The 17,693-nt window shown below is 36.2% G+C and overlaps 1 protein-coding gene across 1 annotated transcript in view; it reads right to left on the reverse strand.

Annotated features, from left to right (window-relative positions):
* Nucleotides 1–1,429: 1,429 nt before the first annotated feature.
* The window catches only part of LOC105442002 (fibrillin-1-like), a 44,560-nt gene continuing 28,296 nt past the window's right edge, over nt 1,430–17,693 (reverse strand). Inside the window, exons 10-17 of the mRNA XM_030992893.1 lie at nt 14,239–14,402; nt 13,213–13,301; nt 11,771–11,937; nt 9,777–9,898; nt 9,094–9,176; nt 7,602–7,750; nt 5,704–5,852; nt 1,430–3,104 (exon numbers count right to left, since the gene is read on the reverse strand). Coding sequence (XP_030848753.1) covers nt 5,726–5,852; nt 7,602–7,750; nt 9,094–9,176; nt 9,777–9,898; nt 11,771–11,937; nt 13,213–13,301; nt 14,239–14,402 — 901 coding nt within the window. The 3' untranslated portion in view covers nt 1,430–3,104; nt 5,704–5,725. The remainder of the gene's footprint in view (nt 3,105–5,703; nt 5,853–7,601; nt 7,751–9,093; nt 9,177–9,776; nt 9,899–11,770; nt 11,938–13,212; nt 13,302–14,238; nt 14,403–17,693) is intronic.

The following is a 17,693-nucleotide window of genomic DNA, read 5'->3' on the forward strand; positions in this document are numbered from 1 at the left end:
CCAAAAGTAATAGTCTTCATTTTTAGACAATTGTACCGAATGGTCATACGTTTTATGCTGCGCAAAGATTTAATCAGTTTAATCTTGGCCATCACAAGAAGTGGATTATTGATGTAGACAAATGCTCATGTACCCTTTACAACTCTTTTCATATATGTTATTACCAAAGAAGAAAAAAGCCAGTCAGTCACTCAATAGTCTCTGACAGTGAAGTGTAGCAAGTAAACGGGTTTCCTTGCATAATTTGAATATAAGGACACTGCTAACGTTTAAATTTCACAGATAGTACATACATGACATATTCGTAATTCCTGCAAAGTTCTACAGAATTTGAGGTTGGCTGCAAAAGGGACATAGTACCTTTAACACTCTTCATTTCCAGTCATATTTTGTTCCCTTCTATGGTAAACCAAGTCTCTTTAGAATAGTACTACAATAAATCATTATTATTATTGTTATTATATTGGTTTGGTTGTTTGTTTGTAAATGTGTATTTCTATTGTACTTTGTTTTTCTGTCTTGCTTTCTTGTATTGCCTCTTATTGGTTTTGGAAAGCATATTTCCAGATTTGTGGACAAGAATAAATAAATGATGATTGATCAATGAATCCAAAGGGTTCTTGCTATAGCCCTGTTTACTGGCGACTCACAAATATGGGTCTTACTCGAACTAGGATGTCTCTACCGGGACCTGGGGGGTGTTTCACAAAGATCCTTAGTTGATCTTAACTCCATGTTGGACTTAAAAATTATGGAGAGCCATTTGTAGCCTTAAAATTTAATATATTCAAAAGCAAAAGTTATTCTAGACTTTTTATAAATTGCACATTAAGAACATGAAATCTCCTTGATATTAGAAAATATGAATGATTTGAATCAACATTTTATGCCTTTTAAAATAACTTTTACGAAATATTTTCATAGATGCTAACGGCTTCCCATGACTTTTAAGTCCAACTTAGAGTTAAGTTCGACTTAGAATCTTTGTGAAACACCCCCCCCCCCCTGATCTCATATGTCCCGGTAAACCCCAGTGCTTTCTTCGTTAAACAAATATATATATATATATATATATATATATATATTATCTTCTTGTTACGTATAAAATGTGATAACCAAAAAGTGAGAAGACTAAGAACTTTTCTTATTTTGTTTTGCTTAAATTTGTTATTCATTTCAAAGAAGAAAAAAAAAAAGCAAAAAAAAAAAGCAGAAATTACAATAATCTGAAGGAAAACAATGCCGCAGTTTCCCGAGGCATATTTGAGGGAGCCGTTATTGAAATCGAAATGAAGTGTATGTACTATTAGTAAATAGTGATATCCATTGAAAAAAGATGCTATATAATATTGGATTTTATACATCTACCTTGATTATAAATAACATGAATACTGAAAATGAAACTTCAAAGAAAAGCAGAACCATGATATTTGTTTAACACCAAGAATTAAGTTTATTGCACATTGCCAAAAAAGTTTTATAATGGTACATTTCAAGTAATTTATGACTGTCTTGTTTTACAGTAGAACATGTGTTAGAGCCTTTCAATTCTAGATAGATGTGATCATCTTTCCAACTATTTGAGTTGAACATTTCTGCCGCTCTTCACTATGGCAAATAACCAAGATTAATGCTGTTTAAATTTGTTGTGACGGCAAACAGAACGGGTGGCACGTAATAGAGATAGCTGACACAGTGGACAAGGTTGCTGGTTCTATACAAGTTTGTGCTAAACAATGGCGTGGTGATCACACCAGCGCTAAACACTGAATTTGCCCCAGTCTAGTCCGATGCTTGAATGAATGAGTTCGAAGTTTTATAGAAGTGACAAGAGTATTGCCTCAAAATATTGATGATTTTATGAGCAGCATACTTTTTAACCATAATGCTATCAATGTTTCCGATCAAGATCATGTTAATGCCTTTAATATAAACACATTATTCCTTTGCTTCTCGTCGGTAATAAATGATTTTTATTTAAATTACTGAATTGGTTGAGATTTTAATTTCGGAGCAACAACTCCAATGGAATGTGCACATTCCGGACCAGCCAAAGATATGTGCAGATTCCATGCGAGAACTGTTGCTCTATCCAATTAACTTAAAAGCTCTTGAGTTATTTTTATTTTTTCTTGTTTAGGGATGGCATCAAGTACCATCTTATCATTGCGTGACATTTGAATCAATGGAAATACTTCAATCATGTAAAGGAAGGAAAACGTAATGGATGTCAATTATATACATGATTAAGCATTGACATAATTAAGTATATGACATAAATATCATAAAATAGAGGTTGAAGATTTTTCCACCAATTAACACATTATAATGACTGTGTGCTTATAGATATATACAACAGATTCAAATTCCTTCGAATAGAAGGTTTGTTGAAAAAGAAAAAGGAAATTTCCCCCACATTCAGTTCAATTTTAAAAACGGATGTCAGTAAAGATTGCTTTGAATGTTAAGTTTATCTCAGACACAATGTTAACCAGATTGAATCTATAGTTTACAGTTTAATAGTGTGTATATTGCACAATAATTGGACAGAGTTCCAATAGAAAATGGTAATGCTGATAACTATACAACGTTCACAGACCTCCTCAGCGAATCTTCAAATAACATGAAGTGCTTGGATGCCAACGTAATTGATTCTTTGTCTAGAAAGTATAATTGAAGTTTACAGCATTAATACCTTAAACTACATAGCGACAGTAAAGTATACTTTAGTGTGATAGTTTTCTTCAAAATGGCGGCAGGTGAACCAAAACGTAATGACAGATATTTGAAGATCTTTGTATTATCATTCCAATATAAACACTATGCCCTTTTGCGAACAGAGATGTCAATTTATGTGTCTAGTTTGAGGAGAGTCACTTCCGTTTGTATATATATATATATATCTATATATATATATATATATATATATATAAGGTGACGAGAGTTCATAGGTCACAGGTCAATTGTGGACAGCTTTTCCCCGCTCCTGCGTTGAGGTTGAAAAGGGCCATTTCCATATAGGCGTCAAAGGTGAGAAGAGTTTAAAGGTCATAGAAAAGAGTCGGGTCTGCACACCAAAGTAAGTCAAGTGTTTCAAATGTCAGCTGGAAAAAAAAAGAAAAAAGGAAAAGAAAAGGCAAACACTTTGGTTAGAATAGAGTAGGATACTGAATGTAATAAATATTTGTGAGCTATCCATTACTATTTTTCTTTATTTAAGTGAACCGGTAACATTGTAAAAGGTTGAACAAAGAAGTGCGTAAGTATTGTACGACATGTTATTTTTATATTCCTTTTACTGTACAGGCCCTCTAACATAACAATTATTAATTATAGGTATTTCTATAGCGCCGTCTATCTAGAAATTCTATTCCGAGGCGCATTAATTATTACCCCGGCTTTAGCCTAGCTGCCATTACAGCGCTCCAGCATTTCAAGGAATAATTCTTGCTAGGTACCCATTTACCTCACCTGGGTCGAGTGGACATTAGTGCCGTATCGGGGATCGAACCACGACCTTTGAATTTCAAGTCAAGTGCTTAAACCACTCGACTACAACACTTCTACAACATGCAAAAAATCCCGAAAACAATTATTGAACCCCAAAGATATTTATGGTTTTCTTAGAAGGCTTAACAGTACATTCCTACCAGATTCAACCTTTTTCCAAACCGTTTTTCAATGAAAAAAAGAATTAAAGCAGGCATTTAATGATCTTGTTCACACTTTAAAGTTTGGAATGGTATATAGATGAAATGCAGTGCTATGTGACGATTTACATTAACCTAATATTAATTTTATGTGAAGTATAATAATATAGTTCGAAGAATTTAGGAATCGATCAGATAATTGTTTCCAATTGTTATCAGTGATAGTGGTCTGTTTTCATTAAATTTTCAGATTATCATTGATTGTACATCTATCACTGAAGTCACTACCTTAGTACCACTTTTTCTTATCTGAACAATGTTACCAAATCCCTTAAATGATAGAACAATCTTTGATTGTACGTCTATCACTGAAGTCACTACCTTAGTACCAGTTTCTCTCCTCTGAACAATGTTACCAAATCCCTTAAATGATATAACAATCTTTGATTGTACGTCTATCACTGAAGTCACTACCTTAGTACCAGTTTCTCTCCTCTGAACAATGTTACCAAATCCCTTAAATGATATAACAATCTTTGATTGTACGTCTATCACTGAAGTCACTACCTTAGTACCAGTTTCTCTCCTCTGAACAATGTTACCAAATCCCTTAAATGATATAACAATCTTTGATTGTACGTCTATCACTGAAGTCACTACCTTAGTACCACTTTCTCTCCTCTGAACAATGTTACCAAATCCCTTAAATGATAGAACAATCTTTAATTGTACGTCTATCACTGAAGTCACTACCTTAGTACCACTTTCTCTCCTCTGAACAATGTTACCAAATCCCTTAAATGATAGAACAATCTTTGATTGTACGTCTATCACTGAAGTCACTACCTAAGTACCACTCTCTCTTATCTGAACAATGTTACCAACTCCCTTAAATGATATAACAATCTTTAAATGTACGTCTAGCACTGAAGTCAATACCTAAGTACCACTTTCTCTTATCTGAACAATGTTACCAAATCCCTTAAATGATAGAACAACGTTAAAGCAATGCACATTATAAGAATCTACCTAGCAGTGGTATCACAAAAAGCCAGTTTGTAAATACAATATGCGCATGAGCACATAAAGGTCATTTGTCCAAAATTGTAAAACCAAGCGATACGAATACTGGATACGTGCGCATGAAAGATTGAAATGTATGTACTTATTATACATTAAAGACCGTCAATACTACTTGACCAGAAGGGATTAGACCACACAGCGAGGTCACTGACAGGTGGCTATCTCATTAACTCAGCTCTCAACTAACATAAGAAAAAGAGGATCATGGGGGACCAACAGGCACCGATTGGGGAAATTTTCTTTATAGAGGGAGCAAGTAGCTACAAGTAGGACAGTGGGGCTTTAAGCACCGACAGTACATGTTTTTGTAAACAGGTGCATAGAGTTGGACTTCTCTATGGACGTGTAAAAGATCTTTGGATATTTGGGGTCACTTTTACTATGTGCTAACTGTTAGCAAGGCATAATATAAAGGAAGTAGGATAGTCCACATGGCAGGATTAAATATTCAGTATTCACAAAGTACATGCAGGTTCGGATAATTTTGGCCGCCTGTTTGGGTAGTTTCTTCCTGACTATGTGCATTCATTTTTTTAAAATATAAATAATGCAATGTTTTTGTTAAGAGCCAAACCGTGCAAAGGTATGCCTATATACATGTCTATTAAAAAAGCGACGTGCTTTGTACATGCTAAAATATTTTCCCATTAATTCTTAAGCTATATTTAAACACTTTAACGCTTTGTTTCTCATCACATTTGCAAGACATTCCTGGTGGATACTGCGGTCCTTTTAGGGCGCAAATACTAGGGTTTTACCACCCAACACTGTAAAATCGGTAAAAGATAAATGACTAAATAAAAATGAAAGTACCTAAAAGTGTTCTATATGAGACACTATATGTGTATGCTTTCATAGAACACACAGCAGGTTTGAAACAGATGATTATACAAATGAAAACAAAACTACCTAATATTGCTCCCTGCTTTCGGGTCGGGAAACATGGTTAAACAGGTGAAAATGGAAGTACCTATTGTGCTCCCTGAGGGACGCTACTTCTTTAATGGCAAAGAGCATATAGCACGTAGCTTCTCGTAGCAGCATTCCATGGAGACTCCATCGGAATTCAGAACGCAGCAGTCTCTCTCTGCGTTATTTCTGTTGATCTCAACGCCGAGTCTAAGTAAACAATGAGAATTGAGAAGACATGTATTTCAAAACTCATAACTACAGATTCATATTTGGGAATATTTCCTACTTTTTTCATTAACGTACACTGTAATACACACAAGAGTACTATGATGTTTATTTCTAATTTGTCTATTTTTTATTTTTTATTTCAACAATAATCTGGGTTTAGTTTTTTAGGTCACTAGTGCTTAGTACGGGAATGATGTGTAGGAAATCAGCCGCAGGAAAATTATTGCTGAGCTTGTGTCATTCAACCCCAGACGCAAGTGCACGTAGGCGTGTCACAAATATTACTACTTCTCAGGCGCGTACACAGGGGGTGGGGGAGTTAACCCCCCAAACCCCCCCCCCTTTGGTAATTTTTTGTGTGTAAACCCCCCTAAATTTCTCTAAACCCCCCCCCCCCTTTTGGATTTTTTTTTTTTTTTTAATTTTTTATTAAAAAAAAAAAAATAAAAATAAAAAAAATATTCCCATGGTTGACCTAAAAAAGCTGACCTTACCCCCCCCCCCAACGGAGCAAAATGTCAAATAATAATAGCCTAATAGTCCACTCCAAACTTTATTAAACCGAAACGGAAATTCTTTTTGCCCAATTGATCGTGAGCCCGGCAGCCACTGACGCGGCCGGGGTTCGAACCCACGACCTCCCAATGTGTGTTTTGCGTGACTGCTAAAGCATGTGTATGCTACTATGCTTATCAACTAGGGGACCTACGCCCTTAAGTCATAAATGACAGTAATGAGGATTAATGCCCCACAAAAGGGCACTAATATAGCACATCGACACGGTTTTGATCCTGGGGCCTCACAGTTACGAGGCCATTGCTTTGTCACTGAACCATGACTGTACGCATCGGGGGACTAGGGTAGGGGGCAGTTTCCATAAATAAAACAAAACCAAAAAAAATGCAATACATTTTCAATAATTTATTGCATGTTACCCCGGTCCCCAACATAAACAAATCCTCTGGACGTCATGCATTATGGCTCAAGGCATGGGCACACAGAGGATTTTGTTATGTTGGGAACCGGGGTATAGTATAGCAAAGCGCAATTCAGGCATCGATTGCAACAACCCCTACCTCCTTCACACACACACACACACACACACACGGACACTCTCGCGTTCATGTACATGCACATTGCATGGCATAGGCCTATATATGGTTGTCTTTTCTGAACTGAATTGCCATTTTGGGTCATTAGCATTTTGACATGATATAATGTAGTACAGAAGTTGTTTATAAATTGTTCATTTTCACAAAGAGGGATTATTATTAAGCAAGTAATTTATTTCATTTGTCACATCTCTTTAATCAATTTTGTTCATGATACGTTGCTGCCTAAAGCATGTGAAATGCATGCCGATATCTTTCGGATCCATGTCCAATTGAACAAAAAACAATGCTTTACCTTTGTCAATACATTTCCTTTCTAAATTCCTAATTCAGCATCAACAATATGTTTCTCTGGCCTTGTGACTTTTAAGATGAATTAGAAATTTAAAAAGAAAACCTTTTTTGTTGCACCTGCACGGGGTGGTAATCACCTCGAACGTTCTTGCAGGTAAGGGGGTAGTATTTTCTGAGGAGAATACAAGGCGGCCTCGTCGCAAGTCCATCGTAAGAAGGACGTGCGAATCGCAGGAGTTGGCCTACAACCCGACCACAGCTGCGGACCTGCACTTGCAAAAAGACTCGCGGCGAGTTGTGACTGTTTTACATTAATACTTACTCCTTTAGGAATGGTGTTTGGATGTTCTCTTCCTCGACCTGGTCATGACAGCCAATCCAGGAACCTGCGCTCAAAAACTTACTGCCAAGGAGTTCTTCGAGTTGGTCGTCTCCATCTATCACTAAGCTTGCCCCGTCCTTGCGGCATTTCTGTTGGGTACATATTGAGCATCGGTTTAACATTCATTCACTTTTATTAATACTCTTTGTACAAGTTATAAATATATATATATATATTTCAAAAGCTAATAGTTATATTTCTTATTAGCGGCATATTTCTTTGTAATGATACTTGTTTGTTATGACATCTTGTATTATATATTTTATCAAGATTTTTTTCGGGGTTGCAAACGTGTAAGAGTTCTTAAAATATTTCTTTTCTCAGATATGTATTCTTTTATAAATGAATACAAATCTTAATTTTGTTGTTGATTGATGCATATTTCATTATGATTTTAAATTTATCATAAAATGACCCAAAATTAGAGAAACTTGTCTAAACTTTTGGAGTATTGCAACCTCAACTACATCCTCGATGGACAGTCACCTTAGACGTATCTATGCATTTCACGTATTTGCAGGGTTCGTAACTTATAAACCCTTGGTCATAATCTCTGGAGTTGAAACTAGCTAGGGAAGACTTTGACCCTACATTCATCAACGCTTCTAGTATAACGGGAGCTCTTTGTCTGTGCACCTCAAATTTGACTTGAAATTATACAGGATTTTCTTTTATATTCATGTATAATGCTGAATTTGATACAATTCAACATTTTCTAAAGACTTAAAGTGTGCCAAAGGTTCTGTCATTATTTAAGTAAGAACAATTTCATTTTCACAAGAAAAGGCAGTGTGACCATTCTGACATTCCAAAAAGACAGGTTCCCTTGTCAGACCACTCGTTATTTCGAGCGCAATTGTCACGTGAATTTCGAGGATTTGAAATGAAAATGTCTTCAATTATAATTTTCACGATAGACTTTAATGTTTTTTTCACGGATACTTAAAGCTTCAATAGAAATTAAAAACTTTCGTTCGGTACCTAGTTTTGTCTTCTTCTTGATCTTCTACTATGTTTACGTGTGGCGCACACAAAGTACCTGCTTCGAAGACACGGACACTTTAGCTATTTTATATCATTAATTACTTCAACAGAAACTAAGTCTCGTTCAGATATGGCACTGCAAAGCCGCTGCAGTTTTTGTTAATGATGACGTAAGGTGGAATTCATTTCGTATTTTTGTATCGAATTATATCACAGAGCTCAGTTAACACGCGCAGGACTTGGTTTACTGACTGTATATTAGGGCCCGACAGTGCCTTAAAAGGACGTCACATTGCCTTAAAAGGACGTCACATTGCCTTAAAAGGACGTCACATTGCCTTAAAAGACGTCGCATTACCTTAAAAGGACGTCACATTGCCTTAAAAGGATGTCACACATAGAGGTCCACGTTCTCGTCGCGTAAATCTAAAAGTTCCTATCATCTCACCTTCTCACTGGCTTCCCAGGTATCGGGTGTCTGGAGTAGACGGACACAGATATCACCGCTCTGTATGTAATGTTGTGGGCATCCTGGGAGGCAGCAAGATAGAGGGAAATATGTAATCATTTATCCAGTATTACTTTTTGTGTTTGTTTATTTTGTGTCATCTAATTATTTTCGTTCTTTCCTTATTCATTTATTTAATTATTTTACATGATTATTCAGAGGGGTGTGTTAATTACTTCAAAACTGATCCACCACAAAGACATGATTAGATAAAAGCTTACATATAAACTATCGAAAGGTCTATGCCTGAATTGAAGTAATCAGAGAAAAATCAGAAAATATTCGAAATGACAGGACAGAATATGATTGTAACATTATTATAAACACAACAGAAATACACAAATGATAATAATGTATGTCAATCAGCATGTTACCACAATATTTTAAGATATGAAGGTCAACATTCTATTTCAAGAGACCTCTAAATCTGAGAATTAAATAAAAGTTAGAGAAAAGAAGAGAAGAACGATGGTAATAATGCAAACGCTACAATCAAACAGATGTTATAAAAGAGATGTTATACGTCACAAATGTGAAAATTTGTAGATTTTTTTGGTACAAATAATATGACTGTTGCTAACTATTCACTTAAGTTCTGAAGTCAAACTCGCTTATTTGCTTACGATTCAGTTCACATACTGCAGGAAGTTTATCGTGGCAACACTCTTTTCCCCATCCGCCAGACCCTATGTTCACACATCGATCACTGTCTGAAGATCTGCCAGGAAGTTTAGAGAAAGTCGACCTGGAATAGAAGAAAAAAAAATCATTCAGCTTAGCTACGTCAGGTCACATCAGGCCATGTTTTTTCAGTCAGTTCAGCCTCAGTTCAGTCAGTTCAGCCTCAGTTCAGTCAGTTCCGCCTCAGTTCAGTCAGTCCAACCTCAGTTCAGTCACTTCAGTTGAGGTCAGTATAGGCTCATTTGAGGTATATTTAAAAGGTTAAGGTCAGTTCAGGGCAGTGCAGGTCAGTTTAAATTTAGTAGGTTGAGGTCAATTGAGGTCACTTTAGTTCACATAATTCAGTCATTCCCGGTCAGTTCAGTACAGTCATAATTTCTTTTCACTTTTATTCAGTTCAGTACAGCAAACATAAAATGTGCATGAAAGTTTTGGGTACAAACTTACTTACAAGATTTTTATTACAAGGTTATACGATGTAATGTATATAAAGAGCATAAGTTCCTAAGTGGGAAGACCTGATAAAGCTACGCTTGTACTTTGATCCTCAGAATACCCCCACATACAAGTAAGGTTGATCGTAGACCTAAGCCTAAGGTCAAACAACCCTTAATCCACGCCAAGGGCTTAAACGTGATCCCACCTCTGATCCCAACCCCAAAGGTTGATCGTAGACCTAAGCCTAAGGTCAAACAACCCTTAATCCACGCCAAAGGCTTAAACGTGATCCCTCCTCTGATCCCAACCCCAAAGGTTGATCGTAGACCTAATCCTAAGGTCATACAACCCTTAATCCACGCCAAGGGGGCTGATAAATCGTAAGATCCCACGCCCCTGATCCCAACCCCAAAGGTTGATCGTAGACCTAAGCCTAAGGTCAAACAACCCTTAATCCACGCCAAGGGCTTAAACGTGATCCTAACGAATTTCATGTTTCATCCTTCTTTCTTATGATAATCTATTCCCTGAAAGCAAGGTATAGAATGCAAAATGATATTCTACTTCACATGTTATGAAGTCGGATCAAGAATACAAATAAATACGAAGAAAACGAAAGATTTGTGAAATTTGATGTACAGAGCTTTTGAAATTTACAGGATTTCCTGCAGATACGCTGATAAACTAACATGAAAGTAATATTTAAGTAACAATTCAATGCAAATAAGTAGCGCAAAGATTTAACATCAGTACATGGTGTGGTGATTTTTTAATTTGCCCTTTTTATAAGATAAGAAGCATTTATAGGTCTCTTGTAAACTCACAAGAAATTTGTACTGGACAATTTTTTGTTCTAAAAATAGAAGAACATATAAAATGCTTAAACTGGTTACATAATTGAGAGCAATATTACATGAAGGAAAACAATACACAAAGAAGAACAACTAATAATGTACTGTATAACCTAAATTTTCTTTGAGTTGCAATGACATTTTAACAGAGAGAAGGGATGGCATTTAAAATATCTCATTCATATCTCGTTATTTTTATGATAATGATAATTATTATTATTATTATTACTAACATCATTATCATCAAAAACATCATTATTATTTATTTGTATTACTATTATTATCATCATCATCATTATTATTAATATTATTATTATCATTTTTATTATCATCATTATTATTATTATTATTATCATTATTATCATTGTTATCACTATTGTTAACTTATCATTAATATTAATACTAATATCATTACCATTACTTCCATTATTATTATTATCATAACTATTATTGTTATTGTTATTTTTATTATCATTATTATTGTCATTATCATCATCATTAGTTTAAATCTTTTATTGTTATCATCACTATAATTCTCATCATTATCATTACTATGATTGTTATTGTTATTATCATTATTATTATAATTATCTTATTATTATTTTCATCAAATGAGATGGAATCAAATCGAATCATATCAAACTTACGTGAGAAGTTCAGTGGTTTGATAGTTACTACTCGAGATAAGATTGTGTAGGTTAAACCATGCTGGCTTGCCGTTGGCTGGCGATTCAGATTTGTAGAATGCAAGCAGAGCTTCATTTTGTGCTTCGTTCAGAGATGGGGCTAGGCGACCTTTGAGCCTTCTGCATTCCTTCAAATTTAGTGGAAAATGCGTGGTTATTATTATTTATTAACCCTACTACTACTGCTACTACTACTACTACTACTACTACTACTACTACTACTACTACTACTGCAACTACTGCTACTACTACTGCAACTAATACTACTACTGCAACTACTGCTACTACTACTGCAACTACTACTACTACTACTACTACTACTACTACTACTACTACTGTAACTACTACTACTACTACCACTACTACTACTACTACTACTACTACTACTACTACTACTACTGCAACTACTACTACTACTACTACTACTACTACTACTGCAACTACTACTACTACCACTACTACTACTACTACTACTACTACTGCAACTACTACTACTACTACTACTACTACTACTACTACTACTACCGCTACTACTACTACTACTACTACTACTACTACTACTGCAACTACTACTACTACCACTACTACTAATACTACTACTACTGCAACTACTACTACCACTACTACTACTACTACTACTACTACTACTACTACTACTACTACTGCAACTACTACTACTACTACTTCTACTACTACTACCGCTACTACTACTACTACTACTACTACTACTACTGCAACTACTACTACTACTACCACTACTACTAATACTACTACTACTGCAACTACTACTACCACTACTACTACTACTACTACTACTACTACTACTACTACTACTGCAACTACTACTGCAACTACTACTACTACTACTACTACTACTACTACCGCTACTACTACTACTACTACTACTACTACTACTACTACTACTACTACTGCAACTACTACTACCACTACTACTACTACTACTACCACTATTTAAAGGTATTAAAAGGTACTCATGAACTATACCTCCTCCTCGTTTTAATGATTTGTGGATACTTGAGATTAGTTTAACAAGTGCTGCCTCTGAAGTGGTCCTATGTAAACCTTCATTTGTCCACATTATGGTCTTGTCACAAGAGAAACCATGATTCTAGATTATCGCTGTCAGTAAGATGTCCTTCAAATATGCCTTTCCAGTGGACATGCACAGAGCCATCAAAATGCCTTTACCTAATTTGCCGAACCTTCATCTAGCTGGCTATCATATGGCGAATACTACTACCAAATAAAAGAATAATTTTGATGCACCATGTTATGACTATTAAACCGAAACCAAGTTGGCCAGACTCTGTATATAGATCGCTGTGGTCATGTGCAAACATTTTATTGTTGAGTGAATATTAGAGGTCAAAGGTCAAACTTACATGGCATTGGGCTTCAAAGGAATCCGGATTGGTTATAAACCTCAGGCAACGATCTTGGAAGAAGATGTACCCGCTAACATCATCGCACTCTTATGTCACAAACAAGAGAACAAACAAAGAAATTCAGCATGAATTTACAATTGACAACTTTCTAATGTCATTGCATTTTGCCCCGATCCCCTACATTATGTGGGCATGCCTTGAACCATAATGCATGGGCTTTCTCTAGCTGTTGGGGACCGGGGGAAAGTGCAATGAATTATTGATCATTTATTGCATTTTCTTTGTTTTTTGTATTTGTGGGGGGCGGCGACGTACAGTGAGTGAGCTGAATGAGAAATGACGCTACAAACCTTCAAATACTCTAGATGCAGATATGGGAGGGAGGATAGTGACTGAGCTGAATGGGAAATGACGCTACAAACCTTCACATACTCTAGATGCAGATATGGGAGGGAGGAAAGTGACTAAGCTGAATGACACTACAAACCTTCAAATACTCTAGATGCAGATATGGGAGGGAGGAAAGTGACTAAGCTGAATGACGCTACAAACCTTCACATACTCTAGATGCAGATATGGGAGGGAGGAAAGTGACTAAGCTGAATGACGCTACAAACCTTCACATACTCTAGATGCAGATATGGGAGGGAGGAAAGTGACTAAGCTGAATGATGCTACAAACCTTCACATACTCTAGATGCAGATATGGGAGGGAGGAAAGTGACTAAGCTGAATGACGCTACAAACCTTCACATACTCTAGATGCAGATATGGGAGGGAGGAAAGTGACCGAGCTGAATGACACTACAAACTTTTAAATAGTACGCACTTTGCCCGCTATTCGGGCACAAATCATCAAAATTATCAATTTTAACTTTTCTCCCATAGCTCTTTCCATCTTTTGCATGTCGGCGCCCTATGTCACCCCAACCCCTCTGTCACCCCCTATGTCATCCCCACCACCTGTCACCCCCTATGTCACCCCCACCCCCTATGTAGATACACAATTGAGAACATCCATACCGGGATCGCCGATGGGCCCAATTTCACAAATAGCAGGATGGCGGGTGTAACAACATTCGTTGGTCCATTTGCCGTTCTGCGCACTTACAGACACACAATCGGGTCCAAGTCCTTTGCCACTTGCTCGTTCTGGCTTCTTGTTCTTAAAGAAGGTGAAGGAAAGCCTGGACAACAAGAATAATACAATGATTACAGAACTCTCTGTAAAAGAAGTTTTTTTTTTTAAACTACCCTGTATGAAGAACAAAAACTAAATAAATAAGTAAATAAATCGATGAACATTTTGTTTAATGAATGCATAAAAAAGTTGTCTGAATAGCTGAATAAATTTAAACATGAATTAGAATACATTTTTTTTTTTTAAATACCTCTCTACAGTATTTTGAATAAAATTAGTCATCTAATTGGTCAAAATTGGAGTCATGATTTTAGTCAGGCTCACAAAGAAACGAACCATGCCCGTTGCCCTGGCGAAAGGGGATAGTCAATTAAAAATATGCCCGTTGCCCCGGGTATAGTTAAATTTGCTGAGATCCCCATTGGTTTACGTGAAAAAAGTTTCTTTATGCGAGCGCGGATACCATACAGTGTGTGTACGATTCCCAAATGATCTTAAAATTCAGGCAACTTTCCATCGAAGATTAACATACAGTGTCTCAGATTATTTGTGATGTTTGAACCAATCTTTACTTAAGAAGAGGATAATAAGGCAAGTATATTTTGTAGACTATATTGTGAATTTGGTATATAAAAGTTAAATAGACTACTGACTCTCGGGGCGTTACATCCTGCTAAGAACCCTTGGCGCACCGAGGGGTGATTGGGGTGGACATTGGGGTGGTGGACATTAATGCACCAAATGTGGTTCTCAAATGAAGTGCCTGAAAATGCGCCTAATGTGGTTCTAAAATTGCAAATGCTTCCTACTCAGGGAGGGGGTTCTGAACGTATCATTTTAAAGAGTAACTAATATAATAATAATAATAATATTTTAAAGTCCACTCCAAATTGTAATTGAATTAAAGAAAAAATGAAAATTCTTTTTGCCAAATTGATCGTGAGCCCGGCAGCCACTGAGCAGCGCCAGATCGACGTTGCTCTATCCCCTATTGTTGAACGCCAAACAAGGTAGCAGCAACTCCCGTCTTTTAACGTCTTTTGGTGTGACGCGGCCGGGGTTCGAACCCACGACGTCCCGGTTGTGAGGCGGACGCTCTACTGACTGAGCCAACACCCCGTCTAATGATACCTTATTCATACCTCTGCGGTCCAAGATGACAATACATTTTTTCTTCTTCAAACATTATTTCACCAAGTTATGTCCGTCCAGTAAGAATTGCTGATTTATGTATATTAACTTTTGTCCACTTTCAATAGAAAAGGTGTCAATGTCAACTCAGACTGAAGATTGGTAATGATATTCCGGTCAATCGAATCACAACATTTGATTTCGACGATATGTCTGGGGACAAAGCCACTGGCGATGACCTAATTTCTTGTCGCCTTCTAAAAATGACGAAATAGGTGATTGCAGAATCGTTGACCGATATCACAAACAAACCTTTGACCACGAGACGTGTACCCAAATGGCTGGAAAGCAGCTCGAGTAATTCTAATTTTTAAAAGCTGGTGATATGTCTGATCAAAGCAATTACCGCCCAATTTATATTTTGTCTGTTGTTAGCAAAATCATAGAGAGGGCTGTACATCACCAACTTTATGAGTTCATTAACGATAATATTATCTTGAATTAATCAATCTGGGTTTCGAGCGAAGTATTCTACAACAGCACTCAGGAAGTTATTTATCTTGGAACATTGAAAACATAAAGATCTCTGATGTCGCTTTTATCGACCTTCGTAAGGCATTTGACACCGTTGATCACAATCTTGTATGAACAAAATTAACTACTATTGGATGTTCTCATGAATGTGTGAAATGGTTTAGATCCTATTTAACACGCCATAAACAGACTGTTCATTTTAATAGTGCTAAATCTAATCAATTAACAGTATTGATGAGCGTATACCACGGGGATCTATATTGGGTCCTTTATTATTTTTCAATCTATGTGAATACTTTACCAAGTTTTATATATGGTGGTAATGGGGATATGTATGCAGACGATTCCACTTTAACCGTAAATGGAAGCAGTGTAGCTTTGCACTGCAAGCATTATTGGTTTGGGATAATCAACTAAACACAAACAAAACATGGTCATGGTGATAGCTCCGCGTGCAAATTTAAACAAAATAACAACCTTCAACGTTTCTATAAATCGAAAGGTACTGATAAGAGTTAGCGTCGTCAACTTTCTTGGTACAATAATTGGTGAAGAATTGAATTGGCCCAAACACGTTGACAAAGTAACAAAAGTAATGCACAGAAACACCATCCTTTCAAAACGAGCTATTAAGGACTGTTTACCAATAACTTCTTTAAAGTTGTTGTGTAATGCACTCGTATCGCCTAACTTTGCTTATTGTTACTATGTGTTGTCAAATAGGTATCGGGAACAAACGGATAAACTCAAGAAAGTTCAAAATCGATCTGCTATGATAATTTCAAACAGAAGTTACGAGACTCCATCAAGTGAATTGATTAGCAATCTAAAATGAATGCCAATTGAGAAACGTCTTTAATTTCAGCGTGTAAATATGATGTACATGCAAACATAATTTGGCGCCATCCTATTTACAAGAAAGGTTTATTAAAGTAAGTGACATTCATCGTTATAATACGGGGCACGCAGTTGAAGGTTTTCTTTCTGTGCCAAAGTAGACAACAGAATGTTTTTTAAACATAGCCCCCTCGTTTCTTCAATTATAGCATGGAATCAGTTGGACAGATCATTGAAAATTACAAGCCTTTAATACATGTCTAAACAGTCTTGCAATATCGATTCCCATTAAGATAAAATGACAAAAGGAATTTTGTTTAGTGTCTTAACACAAGTTTTACTTTGATTCCTTTTTTTTTATTTTTTTATTTTTTTTTAGCTTTCTAGCACATTTCTCTTGTAAAAATCAAACGATTGGTTAATGATGCGCGTGCAGAACAACATGATAAAATTTGGTTTTCATATACATCCTCATTGCTAGGAAAATGTCACTTGATGCTTTTTATCAAGATTAAAAAAAGTTAATTGAGATGCTAGCTGTATCTCTTTTTAATGGAAATCCTCTGTCATTATATTTGGTAGGTATAAACATGTGTTCTTTCTTGCATTTCCTAAATCAATGAGGGTGGTCAACCTCAATCTCATTATGCGTATGTAATGGTGCAACAGAGACCTTATATATCGTGAGACAAGAAGTTGGTGGGCTAAAGATAATTTAAGGTTATCCTGTTGACTTATACAAGACAAGAAGTTGGTGGGCTAAAGATAATTTAAGGTTATCCTGTTGACTTATACAAGACAAGAAGTTGGTGGACTAAAGATAATTTAAGGTTAT

This window comes from Strongylocentrotus purpuratus, unplaced genomic scaffold, assembly GCF_000002235.5.
Source record: "Strongylocentrotus purpuratus isolate Spur 01 unplaced genomic scaffold, Spur_5.0 spur5_scaffold_20, whole genome shotgun sequence".
NCBI classification, from domain to species: Eukaryota; Metazoa; Echinodermata; class Echinoidea; order Camarodonta; family Strongylocentrotidae; genus Strongylocentrotus; species Strongylocentrotus purpuratus.